Source organism: Lepus europaeus, chromosome 1 (assembly GCF_033115175.1).
Source record: "Lepus europaeus isolate LE1 chromosome 1, mLepTim1.pri, whole genome shotgun sequence".
Lineage (NCBI taxonomy): Eukaryota > Metazoa > Chordata > Mammalia > Lagomorpha > Leporidae > Lepus > Lepus europaeus.
In genome coordinates this window covers 18,441,892-18,465,239 of record NC_084827.1, presented here as the reverse complement: position 1 = coordinate 18,465,239, position 23,348 = coordinate 18,441,892, and the positions used below count along the sequence as shown (strand labels likewise).

The window sequence follows — 23,348 nt, the reverse complement described above, 5'->3', positions numbered from 1 at the left end:
TTCATCCAAATTTTCTATAGCAAGCACTGTTATTGTTACACCCAGAGAGACATTTTCATTTTTGGGAAAAACTCAGGGATATCAATTAGGTGCAAATGCAGATAGATCATGTTAAGAGACAGAAAAATTAAATATTCAAAGGGCTTCTGTCTAGTTTTACTGTAGAGCGAGGATTGGAATGGGCCATATCTACAGGGACCTTCAGCAGATGTGGCCTCAGTGATTGTGGTGTTTCAGGGTAAACATTAGAAAAATAAACAAACGAGCGAACTAATGGAATGTGATAGACAGGGTGCCCGACTAATTGCCATAAGTGCTCTGCGCCCCCCCCCCCCCCCCCCCCCGCCTTATTTCCCCCGTCAGAGGCCCAGAAAGGACTTTCACCTCCAGGTCTGTTACTCTGCCTTCCCTCACTGGGCAAAGCCAGTGTTCTGATCATGAATATATGTTTTGCCCTTGGCGTACTCCGGCAGCGCTGTTTTCTTTCCGACCAAGTTTGTTATCGCACTCAAGCAATGGCAAATGGACAGCCGGGTGATAGCACGCAGGTGGCTCTCTGCAGCCTTGAGACTTTCCCAGGCAGGTGGGAATTTGACCATTTGGGAGTTTGCTTGAGTTCTAGCGGGCCAACAGATCAGCCTCCGCTGTGTACCCTATAAATAAAGTTCTGGAAGGACTGGATCCTGGACTCTGGGAAAGCCTTGACCATGAGGTTCATCCTGTTTTTGGGTGCACTGTTTGGGCACATCTACTGTCGAGAAACATTTGTGGGGTAAGTTAACTGTTTCTGGTGCTTGTTTGAATTTTACTTAACTGATGCACAGGACTCTCCCTGTTTGTAACCTAATAAGGGGTGAGTGTGTTCAGTATTTTCAGAGGTGTTCCCTTAGATTGAAGGAGGGTAGTGGGGAAGGTAGGAGCGAGTGATCAAAAAAGAGATGCATGACATTTAAAGGGGGAAAAAAGGTGAAAACCATCAAAGTCAAATACAACTATAGAGACGAATCTCCAGTGGAGGAACTTTGATTTGGAAATAAAAGACCAGGATTGCGATCCAGGACATACATGCACAAGCCAGGGGAACTCTGGGATGTCCTGAGAACAAAGGAAAAGTGAGGGGTTTGGTTAGGTCAGAGAAATCTATAAGTTATTCTGAATGACGACTCATTGCCACTTTCGGGGCTGGCCCATGCTGGCCAGTTGCAATTATTATGCAAGGTTAGACGTAGGGCAAGGCTGCAGTTCTGTTGGCCATTGCTAAGGGAAAAGAGCCTTGAAGAGAGGGCTGGCTGCCTTGCTGGTCTGTGAGGGGTCTCTGTGTTTGAGTCCTTTCTTCCCCATGGCCCCTCGACTCCATGTCAGTGGACGTGTCGGGACTGACTCCATTCTGTATCACGCATCTTCATGAGACAACACACACACAGCCCTATTTCTCTCCGGGCTTCTGCATTCTTCCCTCTGATCAGAATGCCGTGATGAGAGACACCAGGGAAAGTCAAGCTGGCCCCTGGCCTCTGGGGGTCACCAGGCTACTGTCCCACTGCCTCTGCAGGCCCCTGGGCTGTATCCTCCAGGTTGGCTCTGGGCCTTCCCTGTCTTCATATCCGGTGGCTGCGCAGTGGGACCTTGGCAGTGGGAAGGCCAGGGTTGTTAGCAGACTGGCACTTCTCTTCCTGGCTTTGTAGGGCACATCCTTGTGAAGTCCTGTGGTCCCACAAGCTGTGAAGGGCCTTAGGCAGCATTTCTTTCTTCATAATTTAAAGTACAAACTCCATTTTATTTATTTGATATAGATAGAGAATCTCCCATCTACTGGTTTCACTGTCCAAATGCTTGCAACAGCTGGGGCTGGGCTGAAGCAAGGGAGCTGGACACTCGGTCCAGGTCTCCCATGTGCGTGGCAAGAGCCCAGCTACTTGAGCCATCACTGTTGCCCACCAGAGTCCACATTAGCAGGAAGCTACTAGAATCAGGAGCCAGAGTCAGGAACCGAACCCAGGCACTCAGATATAGGAAGCAGGTGTTTTAATGAGGGTCTTAACCACTAGGCTAAACAGCCACCCCTCAGCAGCATTTTTTTTTAAAGCATATTTGTAAGGAACTAAAGAAGCTGGAAAAAAAAAAACTTTGTCTAAAAAAACTGAGTAGTCAAATAAATTTGGGAGGAAAGGGACATAAATATTGTAGACTTTCTAGGAACTTGGTCTAGATTAGGGTGCTTCTGTAAGAGGTGCGCTAGGTCACAGCATGGACCCAGGGTTTTTTTTTTTTTTTTTTTTATCATGAAACTCCTATCTCTTTATCATTTTGCTGAGCAGCTCAAAGGACTACTTACCGATCTTCAGAACACACACCTGGAACTATTAGCCTAATGCATTACTTTTCCCAGGGCTTTCCCTTTTTAAAAGAGGACCCCAGGGAGCCCATGCATTAACCAAAAGTAGTAAGACTCAAGTGAAATGCGGAGTATTTACAGCAGATGGATGTGTGGAGGCAGGAGCGCCTGGAAGAGCGCATGCTCTCTCCTGATGTTCACTGGAACCACATGGGGCTTGGTTTCAGAAGACCTGACTCTGGTTCCTGTGTATGGCTTATTACACAGATTCATCCCCCACTCACATATGGATGTGTGTGGCGGGGACTTGGGAAGTCAGTGGCTTAGAGAAAGGGCTGGAGGAAACTGGCGCCAAGAAAAGTCTGTGGGATGCACCCGGTTTCTTCTCTAGGATATGTCTGCTTGTTCTGAGAGGTCTTTTTCCTTCCCAGGTGTCCTTAATATCCTGTATTCCGTGTGCATGTGTGTGTGTGTGTGAGAGAGAGAGAGCGAGCGAGAGCAAGAGAGCAAGAGAGAGAGCGAGCGAGAGAAGCACATCCTGACTTGTCTGAGTACTAATTGTACCCAGCCATGCTCCAAGTTTGGGCCACGTGAACGGGGGTTTGGATATGGAGCATTGTCAGCTGACAAAAACCAAAGCAATACAAATAGAAGATCTACCTCAGTATGAATTGATTTACGAGCACTAAACTGATGATTCCACTCTCCCTTGGTATTATTTCTGAAAACCGGGCATAAGTTTTAAAAGCCATTGCAGGTGTTGTTTGACAAATACTCTTTAGCTAAAGGAGAGTAAGTGTAACGGCAGCTCTCTGCAAGGAGCAGGTCTACCTCTTACTGGTTATTTCCCTAACCCTGTCTTGGAGGAAAGGAAGCCGTGGCGTGACCTCCCCAGGTCTGGGGATCTGGGTGCGTATGCTCACGAGTTTTTGGACTGTCAAAGAGATGATGGACGATTGCATTCATCTCTTCCAAGCGGACACTGACCGGAGCAGGAAGCTACTGAACGCAGTGTTCAAGCTCCGTTCTGAAGTCATGTTTGTGGTCACTGTGTTTTAGAGACCAGGTTCTTGAGATCACACCAAGCAATGAAGAACAAATGAAGAGTCTGGTGCAGCTGGAGGCTGAAGAGCATCTCCAGGTATCCGTCCTTGCGGGGGCTCTCTGCCTCCCGGAGTGAAAACTGTAGGTAGACACGACGGCTGGGGTCTCTTCCGCATTGCATGCTGACCTCTCTGACATGGCGTGGAATACGAACTTGTGAGATGGGATTCTGAAAACCTGGGCTCCAGTCCCCGCTGCCTGCCAGGTTGAAGTCCCCTACTGGCTTGTGTTTCATTTTCCCATTCAGAAACACGGGCATAAATATACCATTCACCTGTCGCTCAGATTTATTGTAAGAATGAAGAGATCAAATGTGAAGGTTACCTTGAAACACTATTGGGCACTTCGAGCACATTGTTTCCTTCCTAAAACATTTCATAGTGTTCACATCTTATGATGAAATGAGGCAGCTTTTTTAAAAAAGTGCCCTAGTTTTAAATCTTTTCCTTCAGTCCATTTTAATATCTAGCTGTAGGGGAAAACAACACAAAACCTTTGCTAATACTTGAGTATTGAAAAACCCTTGCCCTGTTGTAGGGAAAACAGATACAAAAGGATTTCTTGAAACCTTTCCATGCTGAGCCGTCCATGTCCCCAGAATAACCCACTCATTGCCTTGGCTTGGCCATTTATCCTTTTCAGCTGGACTTTTGGAAACCAGTGACCATACCAGGGGCAAGAGCCCACGTCCGTGTCCCCTTCGGCAGCGTGCAGGCTGTCAAAGCTTTCCTGGAGTCCCAAGGAATTGCTTATTCCATCATGATTGAAGATGTTCAGGTAATTACAGCACAGATCAGCCTCCCCGAGCTAGCTGTTCTCCGTGAACTGGAGGTCCAGCCTGGGGGCCCTGCGGGTGTCACCAGGGCCTCCCAGCAGTCTGGGTTACAGCTGCAGGGGGGCAGAGGGAGATGCTACCTCCTTTGCATTTGGCACAACTGGAATATGGTGACAAAGAATGTAAGGGAAAGGACAAAAACAAGCTACAGTATGAAATAGGAGTGCATACCGAGGGTATTAGTCAAAATAGGAAAAAGCAAACTGCTATTCATTTCTTTCTTTGAGAGTCAGAAAGAGAGAGAGAGTGCTTCTACCTGCTGGTTCACTCCCCAGATTCCTGCGACAGCTGGAGCTGGGAGCCAGGAAATCAATCCAGCTGTCCCACATCGGTAGCATAGACCCAACTACTTGAGCCACTACCTGCTGCCTCCCAGGGTCTGCGTTAGCATGAAGACGGAGTGAGGAGGTGGAGTGTGGATTGAACCCAGGGACTTCTGTCTGGAACATGGGTGTCTTGTCGGCTGCTGTTTAGTTTTTAATCAGAAGTCAACTTGGGCCAGGAGTTCCCAGAAAGGTAGGGAGAGCCATAGGAGTGTGCCATCCACCAAGGGACTGCGCGTCTGTGTCTGCCGCATCTGACTAGCTGGAAGTCCAGTTAGTGCCACGTTCCCTTTCAGAGGGCTACCGGAATAAAGACAAGATATGACCCTAAGGCCAACAGGACAGGAAGGGGAAGGCTTGGTACGGGGACCTAGGAGTCACTTCTTTCAAAACTGGACTGAAATGCATTGCTATGCACTGACTATCCCTAGAATTGGTTTATCTTAGGTGCTGTTGGACAAAGAGGATGAAGAAATGCTACAGAATCGGAGAAGAGAACGCAACGGGAACTTCAACTTTGGGGCCTACCATACCTTGGAAGAGGTAGGTGTTTCAAAATGGGTGTTTCAACATGAACACCGGAGAAATGGGCCACTCTCTCCTCTGCTGATAAGGACTACGTGGGAAGTGATTTGATGACTTAGAAAGTAGTCTCAGGCCGGCGCCGTGGCTTAACAGGCTAATCCTCCGCCTTGTGGTGCCGGCACACCGGGTTCTAGTCCCGGTTGGGGCGCCGGATTCTATCCCGATTGCCCCTCTTCCAGGCCAGCTCTCTGCTATGGCCCGGGAAGGCAGTGGAGGATGGCCCAAGTGCTTGGGCCCTGCACCCACATGGGAGACCAGGAGAAGCACCTGGCTCCTGGCTTCGGATCAGCAAGATGCGCCGGCCGCAGCGGCCATTGGAGGGTGAACCAATGGCAAAAAGGAAGACCTTTCTCTCTGTCTCTCTCTCACTATCCACTCTGCCTGTCAAAAAAAAAAAAAAAAAAAAAAAGTAGTCTCCAATTACTTCCGAACCTCTCCAAGTTTTCCTAGGATTTCACAGCCAGTGTCACGGTCACTGCCTTAAGGCAGGACCTAAAGTCTGCCTGCCCATCCCAGCAGCCACCCAGGGTTGTGGATAGTCTGACGTGAGTTCATAGGCAGCTGCTGCTCACAAAGCCAATGGAGAGCTGTACCTTAGCACTGCCACTGAGGATGGAATCAGGGGCCACCGTGACACCTCTGACTTCCAGCCAAGGTTGGGGTCTCCCAGCCAGCCCAAGCATCATGGTAGCAAAGTCTTACTTGAGTGCCATGAACCATGCCCCCTACCTCTATGTGGGTCACCTGGTGCTACCTGGGTTCCTGGGTGGTGCTGCATTGAACTGTTTGTGACACAGAGCACTTCTTGGGGCCCACTGGGGTCCACCTGCACTTGGGAATCAGGTGGGTGAGGGAATGGTCATGGGGGGTTAAGAAGTGAGAGGGCGGGGGTGGGGTAGGAGCTGTAAAGAAGGCACAAGTTTCCAAACCAGTAAATTAAACATTTGCAAGCATTCTGAAAAAATTATTTGTGGGGCAGCACGGTGTGATCTAAACTCATTTGGGGGGCAAAATCTGATGTGACTGACTGGCTAACTTGTTTCACCACCGGAAATACTCAGGTGCCCGAGTATGCAGCAAGGTCATGTGTGTGTGCCACACAGTATACTTCCAATTACTCATATAGAACTCCCTCTTCAAAAACAAAGTCTGAATTTGAAACACATACGGCCCCAAAGGTTTCAACCCGGGACTGCGTGGATGAAGGCAAGGAGTGGAAGGGAGCAGCCTGGGCTGCTGGCACCTGCCAATCGCGTGCACCTCGCTCCCAGCGTGGGCGCAGGCGGGCAGCGTCTCCCCGGACAGGAGCGAGGCCACCCATGGCTTTGGGGTCGCCGGGCAGACTCGTGTCCCAGGCCCGAGCTAGCCCGGCTACATTCTACAGCAGCTGCCTTTGTGGGTGCCACTGCCATTTGCGTCCCCCTGCGGGGAAGGGCGAGCAGCTTTAAGGTCAGGGCAGCGCTGCCCGGAGAGGGGCCGAGGAAAACCCCAGGCAGACCACATCTGGCCTTCGCTTTGCACCGAACTGCCAAGAGCCGGCTCTGCTGCGGCAAGATGGCCTCTCCCTGCCAGCCCTGCAGGCGCCGCCTGGCCCAGCCTCCGGCAGCGGGGGCCCCAAGTCAGCCCACCCGGCTCTTGCCATGGGGTCCCCGGGGTCAGGGATGGGGAGAGGGAGAAGTCGTTAATGTTAGGATTAGCTCATTCAATTGCAAATACTTTTTTTTTTTTTTTGAAACATTGCAGATTTCCCAAGAAATGGACAACATCGTGGCCGAGCACCCTGGGCTAGTGAGCAAAGTGCGCGTTGGGGCTTCCTTTGAAAACCGGACCTTGACCGCACTCAAGGTAACGGCCGCTGCGGAGCGGCTCTCCCTCTGGATGCTTCTAGAACCCAGCTCCTCCCAGCTCAGCCGGCTAGCTGGCCTTTTTTTTTTTTTTTTTCCTTCCTTCCTAACCGGTCCTTGCTGGTTTTGAGCACCCCTCCCCCCACCCCAACCTGCAACCCTCTTTCTCTTTTTCTCTTGCGCAGGCTGACGCAGGCTGCAGCCGGGAATTAATGCGCACGTACTGATGGTTGCGCTCCCAGGGACCGGGACGAGGGGGGCTCACCCGCGGGAGCCAGGGCGGGGGCGGGGGCGGGGGTGGGGGCGGCCCGGCGGAGCCAGGAGGGGCGGGGTATATTGTGTATTAATTAAGGTGGGCGTCCTTTGCCTCCCTCCCTCCCTCCCTCCCTCTCTCTCTCTCTTTTTCTGTATCTTTGCCTTTCTTTTCTAACAGTAAAAAAAAAAAAAAAAAAAAAAAAACCCACACACAAAATGACAACACCGAGAAATTGCCCAAGCTGCATTAAAATAAAAGGTTCAGCGTGCGGGATGACGGCCAGCTACACCACGAGGGCAAACAGATGCCTTGCACCGCAGGCAGGCGGGTCTTAGGTGATCGCCTGGAAGGAGGTTAGAGTTTTACTCCAACTGGTAACCTCTAACCGCCGCTAAGTGCTGACCACTTCACATTTTTTGCACTTTGCCCTGAAAAAGAGTGAAAATTATTTCCCCAGATTTCCTAGAAAGAGCTTGTTAAAAAAAAAAAAAAAAAAAAAAAAGGGAGCAAGAGGGAATGTCACAACTGGGCTAAATTTGGAAGCGTGTGGCTGGGAACCAACTGAGTCACTGGGGCAGATGGACTTCGCCAGTGTTTTTCCTCCAGCGGGCCTGGCAGGAGTGTTTTGCCTGCTTTATGGAGCTGCGGTACGGTTGTTCACGTTTACTCCTCTTCTCCGCTTCTTCCAGCCACGCGGCCGCCAGGGTTCTCCTCCGCTGTGGATTTTCCTGGGCCTCCCCTCTTCCAGGTGTTCCGGTGGTTGGGGATGTCGCGTGGTTTTGGAGGAAGAGGCATAGAACACTTTGAACCAAAACTCTCCAAACCCGTGAAATGCAATTTTTTAGCAAGGATTTGCATTTCTCATTTACCTTATCTGCTGTGTTTAGAATGCTGCGCCGAGAGAAGTTGATGGTGCAAAAATAATCTTTTCCTCCCCATTTACTGATCCAATTGGTCCAGCCACTGTTCCAGATAAAACCAAGTCACTTAGATCATAAAATTTCAGCTCTAGAAAGCTCCTCCAGAGCCTGATGTCCTGTTTTTGATGAAGGACTCCAAAGGTTATCACAGGCATTTTTCTAACAAAAATTCACAAGATCATTACACGAATTTGGAACAGAGAGAAGAAAACCAAAAAAACTGAGAAAAGGAAAAAAAAAAAAACTCCATCATTTTAATTCTTCTACAGGATAATAGCTGGGACTATTTTGTTGTCTATTTTTCTACTTCTTTCTCTCTTTTTCTTTTTCCTTTTCTCTTTCCGTCTCCCTCTCCCTCCGTTTGTATGGATGTATACATATGTGAGCATTTACGTGAAGTCATATTTTTAAAAATAAGGATATCCTGTTCTGTAACCTGGCTTGTTCCACTTTCCAGCCTGAGAATGTATTTTCATATCATTACACTCTCTGCAAGAATTTTTCTTTTTTTTTTTAACAGACATCAAAGGATAAAAAGTCCGTGCCCTCTTGTTAGCCTGTATTTAAACTCACTTTAAAAGGGGGACAGAAGATACTCAAGTTTGGGGAGAAGACACTGACTGTCAGCTGCCCGCGTCTCTTCCTTCTCCCTTCTCTATCGCGACTAGAACAGAAGGTGGGGGGAGGGCAGAGGAGGAGACAGGGTGGAGAGGCTGGGGGCAGGAGATTGGTCACATTCTTGCACTTGTTTTTCAGTTCAGCACTGGAGGTGACAAGCCAGCCATCTGGCTGGACGCGGGGATCCATGCGCGAGAGTGGGTTACCCAAGCTACCGCACTCTGGACAGCAAATAAGGTTATCTTGCCCCACATTTCTAACTTATTCTGTCTTTCTGGGGTCAGGCCCACTAAGTGTGCAATAGTCCCTGTGGTCCTGACAGCCAAGCCTCCTCTTGCCATACGGGCAGGAAATAAACCCATCCAACCCCTTTTGGTATTGCCCTATCCGGTGCCCTGGCACACTGACCCTGGCCCAGCCACTGTGAGCTCTATTGAAAGACACAGGGAGCTAGACAAGATCAAGATTGAAAAGGTGGCGGAGAAGGGCCCCGGGGGGGGGGGGGTGGTGGTGGTCAGGGATTTCAGCATTAGATTCCAGAGAGATCGCTTTGCAGCCTGACTCAGAGGGCTGAAGCTTCATGTACCAGGAACCTATAAAATGGCAAAAGGAGCTCGGAGGGGAAATAGAAACAGGTGCGAAAGCAGCTTACTTGGACCTACAGATCCAAAGTGAAATTAGTTAAGGGTGTTTGGGTTGCTCTGAAAATTTCCCAAATCTGATTTCGAAGTCAGAATGTAGCAATCGCTCCCTTCCACATGTTCCTTGGCATTGGAGTCAGGACATGGGGCTGGGTGGGACCTAGTCTGGTATTTCTTAAGTAATTCCGAAATGACATGCTATAAATCAGAATGTTAATTCATGAGCAAAGGAAATCAATCCACATCAGATTATTCAAGCATGTACAACCACGTGCATACCGAGTGACACATTTTTGCCTTCAATTAAAATGCGGTTACCTTTAGGGTATTATGAAATGGATATTTAACAGTTGAATAATAATGCCTTAGGATGGCTGAGCACAGGAAATGAATAAATTTTAATCCGGCAGAAACTCCAACTCTACCGCAATTGATGGCGAGTAAAAAAAAAATCTAATTCCCTGAATGGAATTTAAGGAGTTGTCTGTATCTTTAGCAAAGTCTACATGTATTTCAGTAAATCTGATATTGGTCAAGAGCTCTGGAAAGCCTCTATGTGGGGGAATTAAGGAATATTAAAGAATATTCCACAATATAAATAAAAAATTTCTCTTCGGCTCATTGATCTATATGAGTGACCATTGCCCATCCCTGCGAAATGCCTCAGTAGAGTTCGTAGGCAGACGGCTGCTGCTTCGGGAGAAGAATGGATGTGAGAGCTCTGATTTTTGCTTCATACAAGTAAATTATGCTGGCCGAAGATAAGAGTCTAGGCCCAGGCCTGTTACACTCATTAACGTTACAGGAGACTGGGCTGCTGTATCAGGAAAGTTCTCGTTGATCAGTAGTGGTTCCTAGCTCGCATTTGGAAAAATCGCATTGCCCTGTGTCCCCTGGCGAACGGGGAGGGTGAGGGTGATGTATGTGTTGTCGCTGTTCAGATTGCCTCCGACTATGGAAGGGATCCATCCATCACTTCCATTCTGGACGCCGTCGATGTCTTCCTGTTGCCGGTAACCAACCCCGATGGATATGTGTTCTCGCAAACCCACGTAAGCCTGGACTTTTCCTCTTCTGGCCCAGGGACCTAAGATGTGTAGGAACTTGAAAAACCAAATAGAAGTAGTCTTCCTGCCCTGGATTTACTCCAAACAGAATGCCTCACCTCACAGTGGTGGCCCCGAGCTGAGGCATGGAGGAGTGTTTCTAATCACTTCTTAGCGCGGCCCGCGGTGTCGGGCCACGCTGCCTCAGCTGGAGCCCACTTCAGCTGTTCCTGGGCTTGTAGAGCCCAGTGTCGGCTGTGAGTCGCCTGGGAGATTTGTCCCAATTATCTCCATGTTCCTTGTGTTGGGATGGGTAGGAGAGCGGAAGGGATGTTTACCTGCCGACAGTTAGATGGCAGTAGGACCTGGGTAGGCAGGACAACGCAGCTAGCATCTAACTTCCTGTTTGTGGTAGAAGTCCTCTGTAACGGCACTAAAAAGGAGCTGTGCAGTGGGTCCCCCCCCCCCCTTTAAAATCTCATTACAAAGTGCCATTGTGGCCACCGTGACCCCGCGTATATTGGAAATGAATCAGAGCTTCCAGCTTTGTGTTTGGAGAGAGCTGACCACGGCCGTGCTTTCAAAGAAACAGAGCTGCCGCCCGGATCAGATTCCACAGTCAAGAGCAGGGAACACCACCCACTATATCCCTTTCCCAGAGGGTCATCAGAACCTTGCGGGTTCTGAAGTAAATTTACCAACTCAGCCCCATAGTTCCCCCCAATGACCTCTTGAGGAACACCCCCCCCCCACCGGAACCTGGTGGGGCAGGCACATATTTGAGGCGATGGGGGAAACCCCTACTTCTTGCCCAGGTGAGAGGGCCAGATAAGCCCAGGCAGAACCCTGCAGGTGGGACGGGGTGAGCCCTCTGCGAACAAGGGAAGTGGGTGCAATTCCACAGGGACCTTGGGACAAGGGAATGGACAGAATTCCAAAGGGCCCCTCCCATCAGGCCAAATGACCAGCGTTCTCTCCCCACCCTCCACCCCCATATTCCTTTTGGGATGGATGTTAAAGAATCGCATGTGGCGCAAGACGCGGTCCAAGGTGTCTGGAAGCCTTTGTGTCGGAGTGGATCCTAACCGGAACTGGGACGCAGGATTCGGAGGTGAGCAGGGGCCTGATCCCCGGGGACAGTCAGACCTTTGTCTGGCCAGATAGCCGGTCTGCAAGGCGCCGTAGTGCGTCAGCCCGCTGAGCCCATTCAGGATCCCAGGCATTTAAAAAGCTATTTGAAAAACACTTAACTAAATTCTCTTCACAGGAGTGCAGTGCTGTCACAGAGCTCTGAGCAGCGTTTAATAGGTTTGGTCTCATGTCTTGGTTTTCCCACAAGCTGCAGCCCCGGTTCCCCGGCAAGACTGTGCAATGGCGGGAGCCTCAGGAAGATCTTAACCAGCCACTAGAGGGGGTTAGGACCTATTCGGAGGAGAAGAATTACATCATCCGTGGACGCTTCGAGAAAGAAAGCTGAAACGAAGTACACATAGGATTAAGAATTGATTTTCAAAATAGTTCCAGAAGATAAACTATTAGCTTGCTTCTCTGGCTTTGTTGTCTGGGTGCTCCTAAGTGTGGGAGTTTGGTGGCAGGCGAGGTGGGAGGGCCCAGTTGTTCTCAGGACCAGTTAAAACCCGATATGTTATAGTGATTGCAGAGTGGAAATTCATCTGGGTTTTCCTTACTGGGCCACTGTGCCAGTGAGGTCAGGAGCTGCGTCTTTGTCCTATTCCTGACGCCTGGTGCAGCATCCACAGTGTAGTAAAGCAAATGAATTACTGAGAGTTAGGGAACCGAGTCAGGACACACTGGGGAATTGTGACACGATGTGGATGAGTGGCAGCTTCCTTCATTACTGTTACAATTTTTTTTTTTTAAGGATAAGGGGGGAAAAAATCAAAGCTCCAGACTCAAAATACTGAACAAAGCCTAGCAATTTAATGACGCTTTTTGTCCTGAAATGTTACCCTATTAAATAATTTTAACAGAAGGCAACAGAGGTTGTATTTACACTTGCTGTCACTGAGATCTGGGGACTCCCGGCCCTCACCCTGCTCTCAGGGGTTCCGCAGCCCCAGAGCCCCACCAGGCCTATGGCGGCTCCACTGCAGGGTCTTGGAGCAGCTACAGGGGCCCTTGTCACATGTGCCCCTCATGCAGAAGGGTGGCGGAGGCTCCTTGCATTTGTGGCTTTGTGACTTGGAAATACAGATGCACACGATCTTCTACTCTTGGACTCTATGAATTGGAAGAGATCCCAGAAAATGAACTTAATAAACTCCCACCCAGTGCAGGAATTCCATCTATAAAATTAAACCTAGCTTTTCTTCCAACAACTCCCAGAGAGAGGAGATGATCTAATTTGATAGCCCTTCTGTCATATGGAGGTACTATAATTGTTTATTAATTTTCATTTTATTGGAAAGGCAGAGAAATAGATGGAGAGGTTTTCCATTTGCTGGTTCACTCCCCAAATTCCCAAAACAGCCAGGGTTGGGATAGATTGAAGCCTGGATTGCTTCTCAGCCTTTTGGCTAAGATCAAGTGTGTAGATTGGAGCCTGGAGCCCAGAACTCGGTGCAGGTCTTCCACGTGGGTGGCAGAGACCCAAGTACGCGAGCCGCCACCTGCTGCAGCCCAGGGTGTGCTTCAGGAGGAAGCTGGAACGAAGAGGAGCAGCTGGGACTTGAACTAGGCACTCTGATTTACGGTGCTGGCATCCCAGGCAGCAGCTTAGCCACAGTCCCACATACCTGGGACAATCTGTCTAGAGATTTGTCTAGGTTCACTTCAGTTAGGCTTCCTGACTACGCCCTTAGGAAGACACAGGATCTAGCACCATGATCGTCTCGGTCTGATTTCCAGAGGGGGAGCTCAGTGGTGTGCATAACCTCCTCCCTGGAGTGTCTCCTTGAAAGCTCCTGGTCCTCACTGGGCTCTTCTGCACCCCATTAGGCCCTGGAGCCAGTGCCAGCCCTTGCTCTGATTCGTACCGCGGATCCAGGGCCAACTCCGAAGTCGAAGTGAAATCCATAGTGGACTTCATCCAGAATCATGGGAAAGTCAAGGCCTTCATCACCCTTCACAGCTACTCCCAGCTGTTGATGTTCCCCTACGGGTACAAGTGTACCAAACCCGAGCACTTTGATGAGCTGGTGAGTCCCCGAAATTTAACTTCAGCTCAGCCACGAACATCCGCTGGCTGTGTGGACGAGTAAGTTTCAGTCAGTAGGTGGGCCCTGGGGAGGGGGCAGGAGAGGTGGACCAGTACAAGTCACACAAACGAGTGACACGGTAGTGAAGCCCCGGTCCACGCTGCCGAGATCATGTGGCGGCCAACGGTTTGCAAGGCCGGTGACAAACTTTCCTTGGGAAACAGAATTGCTGAAATTCTTGTTATGCGAATCTAAATGAGCAGAACCCTGATTTGGCCATGGTTTCTCAGAATGTACTTTCTATTGCTTAGGGGGAAAAAAAAAACACTTGGATTTGTACTGAGGCTCTTAGATCAGGCGTCAGGTGCTCTCTGCTGAGCAGTGGCTTCCAGCAATTAGCACAGGAGTACCCGGGGCCTTTGGCTGTGTGACCTCTCCCCACGATGCGCTGGTCTATGACTTGAGGGCGAAGCCCTCTCCTCTCTAACTGGGAACCTTCCATCCTTTTCCTGCTGGTGACAGCCTTGGGTCAGCTGTTGACACAAGCGAGGAGCTGTCCACAGCTGAAGAGAATGTGCAGACATATCTAATTTGGCTTGAAGGCCTGGCTCTTGAATCCCATCAATTAGGAATGAGCCCTTAATTAGGGCCTTTTGATCAGTTTACCTTCAAATAGATGATGAGCAGCAGCCCCAGGCAGAAGTGGTGGTGCTGATTCCACCTAGATGTCTCTTTTGCCTCATCAGTTGAATTTTGGTCCCGTAGGACAGCTTTTGGAGTTCTGATTGTGAGTGTTACCGTGTCAGGGCCGGAAGGTACCAGAAGTGTTCTTGCAGCAGACCTAGCTGACCTCACATCATGCAAACCTGGTGCTCAGATCTTTGCTGGATAGCCTCCAGCCCACGCCTGGCTGCATCCTTGCCTCCTAGGGAGCCCATTCCTTGCGGGCAGGTTTCCGTGTTAGGGCTTCTCCTAGCCAGCCAGTAAGGAGTCCTGCTTAAGGTTTTCCCAGCCAGCCCGGGTTTATCATCTGGTTCTACTGAGCAAGTTTATTTTCCCATGAGAGGTGAAGCTAATAGTTACTTGAAGGCAGTAACCTGCCTTCTCCTGGGTCTTTCTCTGTTCCCCCCAAATCACCCCAGTTCCTTTAAGTATGCACAGTGTGGACCCCGGCTCGCTTGCCATCCTGGCCCTTGCTTTCTGCACATGCTTTGCTTTGTCTGTGTTTTTCTAGGGTGGCTCACAGAGGGGAGTGTGAAGCTGGTGGGCTCTCCCGCGCAGGGCCGAGCGTGACCACTGCTGCCCTTGTCCACGCCAGGCATTTGTGATGGCTCTTGAGGGTCACATTAGTTCTTTGGCAGTAGCACAGCAGCGCCGTTGACTCACATTGGGCTCACTGACAACTGAAACCCCCAGGCTCTCCCAGGCTTCTGCAGAGCCAGGTTTCCCCCATCTGGTGATTGTACATTTGTTTCCCTGGACCCAAGTTCACGACCTTCCATTTATCCCCTAGCAAGGACGGTAAAGCCTCAATCAGTCAACATTGGAACCCTCAAGTAACAGAAACTATTTTGCTGAGCTCCACTTCTTGGAAAAAGACAATTACAGGGAAATGGGCCAATGTAGGGATATAACAACAACAACAAAAAATATCAACTTCCTAGACGCCTCCTGGAGTCAGCACACATTCTCTTAGATGGTCCCATTATACCCAGCTTCTTTCTATCCGCACTCCTGAGCAGGGAGAGCCGGTGGCAGAACTGTGCCGGTGGCAGGACCCTAGAGTATTGTACACACCTGGGTGATCAAGTAGACAATGGGGGCTCCATGCTGTGTTTGCAAATGTGCTCATTTCTCAGTGAAATCCTTGAAACAAAAAGGGCATCGCTTCCACCTGGAGTCCAGTTAGCCAGGACTTTTCAGTCCACGTTCTGTTACTGGGCAGCCGATCTCCTGGGAGACAAGTGTTAACCCTTCACCTTTCTTTGGTTTCCCCACTCTAGAATGACGTAGCCCAAAAGGCTGCCCAGTCGCTTGCGAGCCTGCACGGCACCAAGTATGAAGTAGGACCCATCTGCTCAGCCATTTGTAAGTACCTGATGTGCAGGACGTTTTTACAAAGGATCCACTAAGATGGCAGGCACCCTGGGAGTCCAGTGAAAGCTTTTTTTTTTTTTTTTTTTTTTTAAGATTTATTTATTTGAAATGCAGAGTACAGAGAGAGAGGGAGAGACAGAGAGAAAGGTCTTCCATCTGCAGGTTCACTCCTCAAATGACTGCAACAGCCACAGTTGGGCTGGTCTGAAGCCAGGGGCCAGGAGCTTCTCCTAGGTCTCCCACGTGCGTTTGGGGGCCCAAGGACTTGGGCCATCTTCCTCAGCTTTCCTAGGTACGTCAGCAGGGAGCTGGATCAGAAGTGGAGTAGCCAGGACTTGAACTCGTGCCCATATGGGATGCTGGCACTGCAGGTGGCTATATCACAGAGCCAGCCTCCACATCAAAGCTTTTTAAATGCCTTGGTCTGAAAGGGATAGGCCTTCATGCCTGGAATCCAAGCTTACCGAGTTTCCCTCAGTAACTCTAGACTCCTCCATGAGATACTTACTATGGATATCTAGAACGAAGAACTTCTTCAGTATATGAGTTGTGGGGCTTTCTTAGGCTTGTCTAGACCCTTACAACTAACTCTCACCATGTGGAACTTCTTTGCTTAAAAAATGAGTCCTTTATCAAGACCTGCTTCTAAGCCATGCTCTCTTACTAATTTTCTCTTTCCTGGCCAAGAAGATCTTCTGTCCTGAATAATCCAGCGGACTGTGCTGGGAGACACAAAGGGTGTGCCTCTTCAGGAGGACTGGATGGCTCTGTGGGTGCACTGTGAAAGCCATTTGTCTGTGCCGTGTGTGGGGAAACAAGGAGAGGGCAAGTCAGGGGTCCTGAGTGCGGGGAGGCTGCTGTAAGAGGCTCTCCTCCCCGGTGGGTGGGAATAAAAACAGGAAGTGCTGTAGTGTTGTGGGAAATCCCAGTGCACACTTGTGCGGATTCTGAATCCCGCAAAGGCACAGTCCCTTTCTGGTGGACAAAGCCAGAAACTGAGGCCCACACAGTTGAATGAACAGGAGTTCCCTAGTGCTGTCAAGTTCAAGGATCCTTCAGAAACCAATGTCTCCAACAGGCACTTGTTCTGCTCAACACACTATAATGCCAAATACTAAGAGAGATACAGAATGATCCCACAAGGAACCCACTTTTTCGTTGAGGTGCACAGAGAGAATTTTATATGATCTGTGCAATGGTAGGCTATACGTGATACAAAAGTATTAGACTGTTAAGGGGATTTGACGTGGCTGGGTCAGGAAAAGTTCAAATAGGAAGAAGGCTGAGGTTTAAAGGTTGATCACCTTGTAGCTGGGGGAAAGGGATGAGGCATTCTGGCTACTCAACAGCACGTGCAAAGGCCCAGCATAGGAAATTGCGGATGAGCTCTGGAACTGCCTGTCGGTTTGGAATTGCTGGAAGGAAAGAGGTAAGAGGGGAGAGTTGGGAGCTCAGGCTTTTGTGTGCCACGGGAAAGAGTTTAGATTTGACCCAAAGGATTCTGGAAGCCACTGCCAGTTTCAGCAGGGTAGTGAGTGAGTTGAGGCACAGTGTGGAGATACACATGTTACCTGCACTGGAGGATGGAGGGAAGCTGGACCGGAAGTAGGCACGTCTCCTAGGAAGAGTAGGAGAAACTGAACGGAAGAAGATGGGCTAAGCTAGAGCATGGCCAGTGAGGATGGTTGAGGCTGAAGAGGTAATGCCAAACTGGATGTGGACATTCTGTCACTAAAGGTCATGACGATGAGCCACTACTGGAGAGAGATCCAGGACAGTGGAAGAGGGGTGGAGTTGGAAAGATCACGAATTCGATCGTGGACCTACTGAGGTTGAAACCCATATTAGGTGAAAGTGGACATGTCCTGTGGCCTTTGAGCTGCATGGCTTGAGATTCTGCAGAGACAAATGTAGGAAGAACGGACCGAGTGAGTGTGGTTAGAATGGAAGAGCAAGGAGATATTGGGAGTGGGGCAGAAGTGGGGAGCCAGGTTTTAGACAGCAGAAGGGGTTAAGAGCAGACAGTGAAGCTGAGAACCTTGGATTTCAGTAACCAGAGAAGTTGCAATTGTTAAAAAGGAGGCCGTGGTTAATAATGATGAAGGCCATGAGAAGGTCAACTAAGGCAAGGATTGAATGTGTTCCATTGGATTTTCATCACTCGGTTGTTGGTGACTGTAACAGAGCAGATTCAGGAAAGCGGATGAGAAGTCAAATGGGAAAGAAAGAAACGGAAGGCTTTGCTGTTCTTTCTCTCCTTTCTTTCTTTCGAGATAAGAGATGTATTTGTTGACTGTGGGAGAAGAACCAACAGAGAAGGAGAGGTGGGAGAAGCAGGAGAGAGAAATGATCAATGAAGCTGGATTCCCGAGCAGGGGAAAGACGGGGTCACCCACAGGTGCAGAGAAGTGCGATCAGGCTTGATCAGAGCACTAGGTCTTTGGACACGCTGTGGGCCCGGACATAGCTGGAGCCGCAGGAGGGGTGGTGGGAGTGGCGGGTGGAGGGTGCGGTGGTGACGTGCGTACCTCTTAGTCATGGTTTCCTTATCAGGGGTCTTGGAGAGCAGAGCAGAAACATTTCACTCACGAGATCCAGAATGCCTCCCAGAAATGCAAAAATTACTCATCTAACAACACGACATGTCACAAAGGTTTCTCTTATTCCCAGAGTATAATTGTTGTTTTAGTTTAGATTCGATTTATGATGCATTTTAAAAACTATGGGAAAAAGTATCCAGGGATCATCATGTTTTACTTTAATTTGCAATCACATTGTTGATTTTTGTCAAGGAACCCGCCTTATCTAGAGGTGGAAGGCTGGGATTGAGTGTTTTCCTTGGTGAGATATTGCAGATATTTCCAATAAGCAAATATCACGCAAATATAGGGTTTGCTGGCTGATCTTTTGGAAGCTGCCCATCAATCGCCAAGCAAGTTCTGGCTGCCTCTCTGTCCAGAACTGAACCTGTTATCCTGCCTCATCGCGGCTTGGACAAGCAGTGCCCCTAAGCACCTTGTGCCTCTTGCCCCAGGCCGGTGTGCTGCTCTGCAGGCAGCACCTGCACCACTCCACCCGGGAGGTGGGTCATCTGTCGGGCGTGAGACATTTCCGGGGCAGCTTCCCACGCAGAGAGCCTGGCCCAAGAGAAGTTGTTCCTTGAGTTCATCCTCAGGGAAGTGTAATGGAAAAAACCCAGACCTGGAGGCTTGACTTTGACTAATAGCTCTACCACGTTGGAACTGAGTCACCTTGGGCAGCTCGCTTCTCCTCCCTTGATTTCTTCATCTGTGAAAAGGCTTGTCAAGAATTTTGAAAGATAGTGTGTGGACTAAAAGCGTTTGCTAACGCTCATGCACTTAGAAACATTGTTAGTTTCCTGGTGAACTGCTCTGCTCTTGGTAGCGCTGATCTGTAATGTGGTCCAGCTTTTTGGATAGGATCCTAGTCATTTATTGATAATGATATTTATAGTCATAACTGATGCTTATTGAAGCCTACTGAACATCATGTTATCCCAGCTCCTTTACTTAATCTCCTAAATCCCAACTGCCTCATTTTTTAAATATTTATTTATTTGCTTGAAAGTCAGAGTTACACAGAGAAAGAGAGGCAGAGAGAGAAAGAGAAAGAGAGAGGTCTTCCATCCGCTGGTTCATTCCCCAGAAGGCTGCAATGGCTGGAGCTGTGCTGATCCGAAGCCAGGAGCCAGGAGCTTCTTCTGGGTCTCCCATGTGGGTGCAGGGGCCCAAGGACTTGGGCCATCTTCTACTGCTTTCCCAGGCCATAGCAGAGAGCTAGATGGGAAGTGGAGCAGCCGGGACTCAAACTGGTGCCCATATGGGATGCTGGCACTGCAGGCTGGGGCTTTATCTGTTACGCCACAGCACCAGCCCCCCAACTTCCTCATTTGTAAAATGGGAATACCACGAGGAGACTTCAAAAACTTAATGGGAAATGTAAATAAAAGATAAGCTTATTTTGGTGCAAAAATGTCTGAAACCCATGAATAGCTTTTTCATAGTTCACATTTTCTTTGAATTTGTTGAAGACGCTCCCTTAGCCCCACTACGTGTTAGCAGTTGATCGTGCCTGTTTGCCATATGATGCGTCTACAACTCAGAGCAATAAATGACTCGCCATGGGTCACCCAGCTGACCCATGCAGGGTCAGGATTTAATCTGGAGGAGCCTGTGTTGTGTCCTTTGGGGATCCTCATGGTGGGACTGGCTGTGGCAGAGGAATTGGCTCTAGCCAAGGTTAGTAATTCTGGTACCCAGGGAAGATTCAGGTCAGGGGTGCAGCCATTTCGTCTTTGTTATTCACCAGGTGCTACTATAGCCATCATGAGTGAAGGCAAGGTCTTGGGGTTCCTCAGCATTATAGATTGAGGACCCCTAACCCCAGAATCCAAAATGCTCCAAACCCTGAAACCGTGTGTGCCAGGGTGACTCCATGAGTGGAAAACCCCATGCCTGGTCATGTCGCATACAGGTGCCTGGGAAGTGTTACATAAAATTACCTTCAGTCTCTGGGTGCAAGTTATCTGAACCATAAGTGAATCTTGTGTTTGGACTTGGGTCCCATCGCTGGACATCTTACTAAGTAAATGAAAGGGCTCCAACATCTGGAAAAGTTCGTAATTCAAAACACTTCTGGTCTCAGGCATTTCTGTTTAGGGGTTCTCATCCCATAACTCACAATATTTTTTTAGTCTATTTTTTTAGACAGTGAGAGAGACAGAGAGAAAGGTCTTCCATCCATTGGCTCACCCCCCCAAATGGCCCCTACGACAGGCGCGCTGCACCGATCTGAAGCCAGGAGCCAGGTGCTTCCTCCTGGTCTCCCATGCAGGTACAGGGCCCAAGCACTTGGGCCATCCTCCACTGTACTCCCGGGCCACAGCAGAGAGCTGGACTGGAAGAGGAGCAGCTGGGACAGAATCTGGCCTCCCAACTGGGACAGAATCTGGTGCCCCAACTGGGACTAGAACCCGGTGTGCCAGCGCCGCAGGTGGAGGATTAGCCTAGTGAGCCGCGGCGCTGGCCCATAGCTCACAATATTGACCTCGAGGCCTACTCTCCTCTGGCCCAGTCTCCTTGCCCGCCCAGCCCTGTTCTTAAGAACCAGGTGGCTCCCTCCATCTTTGCCCCAGCCAGGTCCTCCGTGTGACCTCCACCTGCCCTCCCTGGGCGGGGCCTCAGGGCAGACTTCTGAGTCACACCTGCCATCGTCCCTCCTCACTGTCAGGTCAGCAGCCACACGAGTCTCAGGTGCGCATTACTGTGCTGGCCTAAGTCACCCGCAGAGGTGTCAGGCTTGTGACTTGTATCAGAGCAGAGTCTGCTCCACCCTCGGCTGAGGGTCCTCTGAGGGCAGGGCCTTAACCCGCGCTCTATTTGCAAGCCCTCCTCTCCCACTACACATCCCCCGAAGCTGGAGAAGACGTTAGTCAGGAGCGCAGGCAGAGTTCCAGGTGGTCCTGGGGGGAGGGGGGCAGAGACCACCCAAGAAGACGAAGTGTAGTGGCCACGTGCAGACACCTTTTGCTTTTCAAATTATCTTCGAGTTTCTCATGAGCATGACTTTCTCCTAAACTCTGTTGTCTGCGTCCACGCATGTAGGGGCCTGCCTTACGTTCGATGATAGAGAACTTGACATGGGGGCCACGTGGCCGTGAGCGGCCAGTGGGAAAACATAACCAGACTTTACTCCCGTGTGCCCTTCAGACCAAGCCAGCGGCGGAAGCATTGACTGGTCCTATGATTCTGGCATCAAATACTCCTTTGCCTTCGAGCTGAGAGACACGGGCCGCTACGGCTTCCTCCTGCCAGCCTCGCAGATCCTGCCCACGGCCGAAGAGACCTGGCTTGGCCTGGAGACCATCATGGGGCATGTCCGGGACCATCCTTATTAGGCTCTGGGGGCGCGCGAACACCATTAAAGTCTCGTGGGTTTGAAGCAGAGCTGGGTTGTGCTGGTTCTTGTTTTGAATCCTCATCTGGGAGCAAGCCCCTGCCCCGTCCCCCTTCATTTTCCAAAACCAAAAAGATTCATCCTAAGCAAAATGTTCCCAATTTCCTTTAAAATTTTTTATTGTGATAAATTATACAGAATATAAACTTGATCATTTTGATCACTTCACACGGGCTGGCATTGTGGCATACAGGGTGAAACCCCTGCCTGCCATGCCAGGATCCCTTATGGGCACAGAATCAGGTCTTGGCTGCTTCGCTTCAATCCAGCTCCCTGCTAATGGCCTGGGAAAGCCGTGGAAGATGGTCCAAGTGCTTGGGCCTCCACACCCATGTGGGAGACCTGGAGGAAGCCCCTGGCTCCTGGCTTTGACTGGGCCCAGGCCTGACTCTTGTGGCCATCTGGGGAGTGAACTAGTGGATGGAAGACTTCTCTCTATAACTATTTCAAATAAAATAAATATATAATTTTTTAAAGAGCATTTGCAATGTCACACCGCTGTTCATCTCTAGAACATCATTGTCATCCCAAACTGAAACTCTCTCCCCGTTAAACAGTAGCTCCCCTTGCCCTCTCCCTCCTGCCTGTGGTTAGGACGGCTGCGCTTTCTGCCCGTCTCTCTGAATTTCCTATTCTTGGTGCCTCTTAGAAGTGGGATCATACAGTTTGTCCTTTTGTGTCTGGTTTATGTCACTAGGCATAATGATTTCAGGGCTTCAGCCTGGTGGTATATAGCACAAGTCAGCTCCTTCTTCCTAAAGTTGATGAGCAGCTTTTTAGAGCAAGCAGTGCACTTTTGAGTTCATTTATTGGATGAATACTAGTGAATCCAGCACAGGTACCAGGCATTACATTGTGTGCCGCCTCCTCTGGGTCCAGCGTTGCCGCTGGCTTTTCCATTTCTGGAACGCTGCCTTGTGAAAACTGGTAGGAACCCAGACCTACAATCTTCCTGTCTTTATTTTTTAAAAAGATTTCTTTTATTTATTTGAATGACAGAATTACAGAGAGAGAGGGAGAGACAGGTCTTCCATCTGCTTGTTCACTCCCCAAATAGCCGTAACGGCTGGGACTGGGCCAGGTCGAAGCCAGGAGCTTGGAACTTCATCTGAGTCTATCAAGTGGGTGGCAGGGGCCCCAGTACGTGGGCCATCTTCTGTTGCCTTCCCAGGTGCATAAGCAAGGAGGTGGATCGGAAGTGGAACAGCCAGGACTTGAACTTGCACTGTGATATAGATGTTGGTGTCACAGGTGGCAGCTTAACTCTCTGTGCCACAATGTCAGCGTTATTTATGATGGTGATTTTAAAATTTAAACACTACTCAAGAGGCTTCTTGTTGAGTCAGAAAGTCAATTTTTAAAATTTTTATTTGTTTTATTATTTATGAGAGAGAAAGAGAGTTTGTATATGCTGGTTCATTCATTCCCCAAATGCTCACAACAGCTGGGGTTGGGCTGAGCCTAGGAGCCGGGAACTCAATCCTGGTCTCCCACATGGGTAGTAGGGACCCAGCTACCTGAGCCATCACTGTTGTCTCTCAGGAGCTTGGGCATCTTAGCTGCTAGGCCAAACGTCCACTCTGCTTACCATTCTAACAAATGTCAGAACA

The 23,348-nt window shown here is 49.6% G+C and overlaps 1 protein-coding gene across 1 annotated transcript; it reads left to right on the top strand.

Moving 5' to 3' along the window:
• Positions 1 to 707: 707 nt before the first annotated feature.
• On the top strand, positions 708 to 21,679 carry CPA2 (carboxypeptidase A2). Its single transcript, XM_062198224.1, has 11 exons — positions 708 to 772; positions 3,395 to 3,476; positions 4,082 to 4,216; positions 5,045 to 5,140; positions 6,926 to 7,027; positions 8,959 to 9,057; positions 10,403 to 10,513; positions 11,528 to 11,618; positions 13,466 to 13,665; positions 15,669 to 15,753; positions 21,492 to 21,679. The coding sequence occupies exons 1-11, from the start codon at positions 708 to 710 to the stop codon at positions 21,677 to 21,679; spliced, it is 1,254 nt and encodes a 417-aa protein (XP_062054208.1).
• The last annotated feature ends 1,669 nt before the right edge of the window (positions 21,680 to 23,348 follow it).

Bases quoted from the DNA above. Each gene is read 5' to 3' on its own strand.
- CPA2 (XM_062198224.1), top strand. From the start codon at position 708: ATGAGGTTCATCCTGTTTTTGGGTGCACTGTTTGGGCACATCTACTGT. The intron at 773-3,394 runs GTAAGTTAACTG...ACTGTGTTTTAG, and splicing joins TGTCGAGAAACATTTGTGGG to AGACCAGGTTCTTGAGATCA. The intron at 11,619-13,465 runs GTGAGCAGGGGC...GCACCCCATTAG, and splicing joins CTGGGACGCAGGATTCGGAG to GCCCTGGAGCCAGTGCCAGC.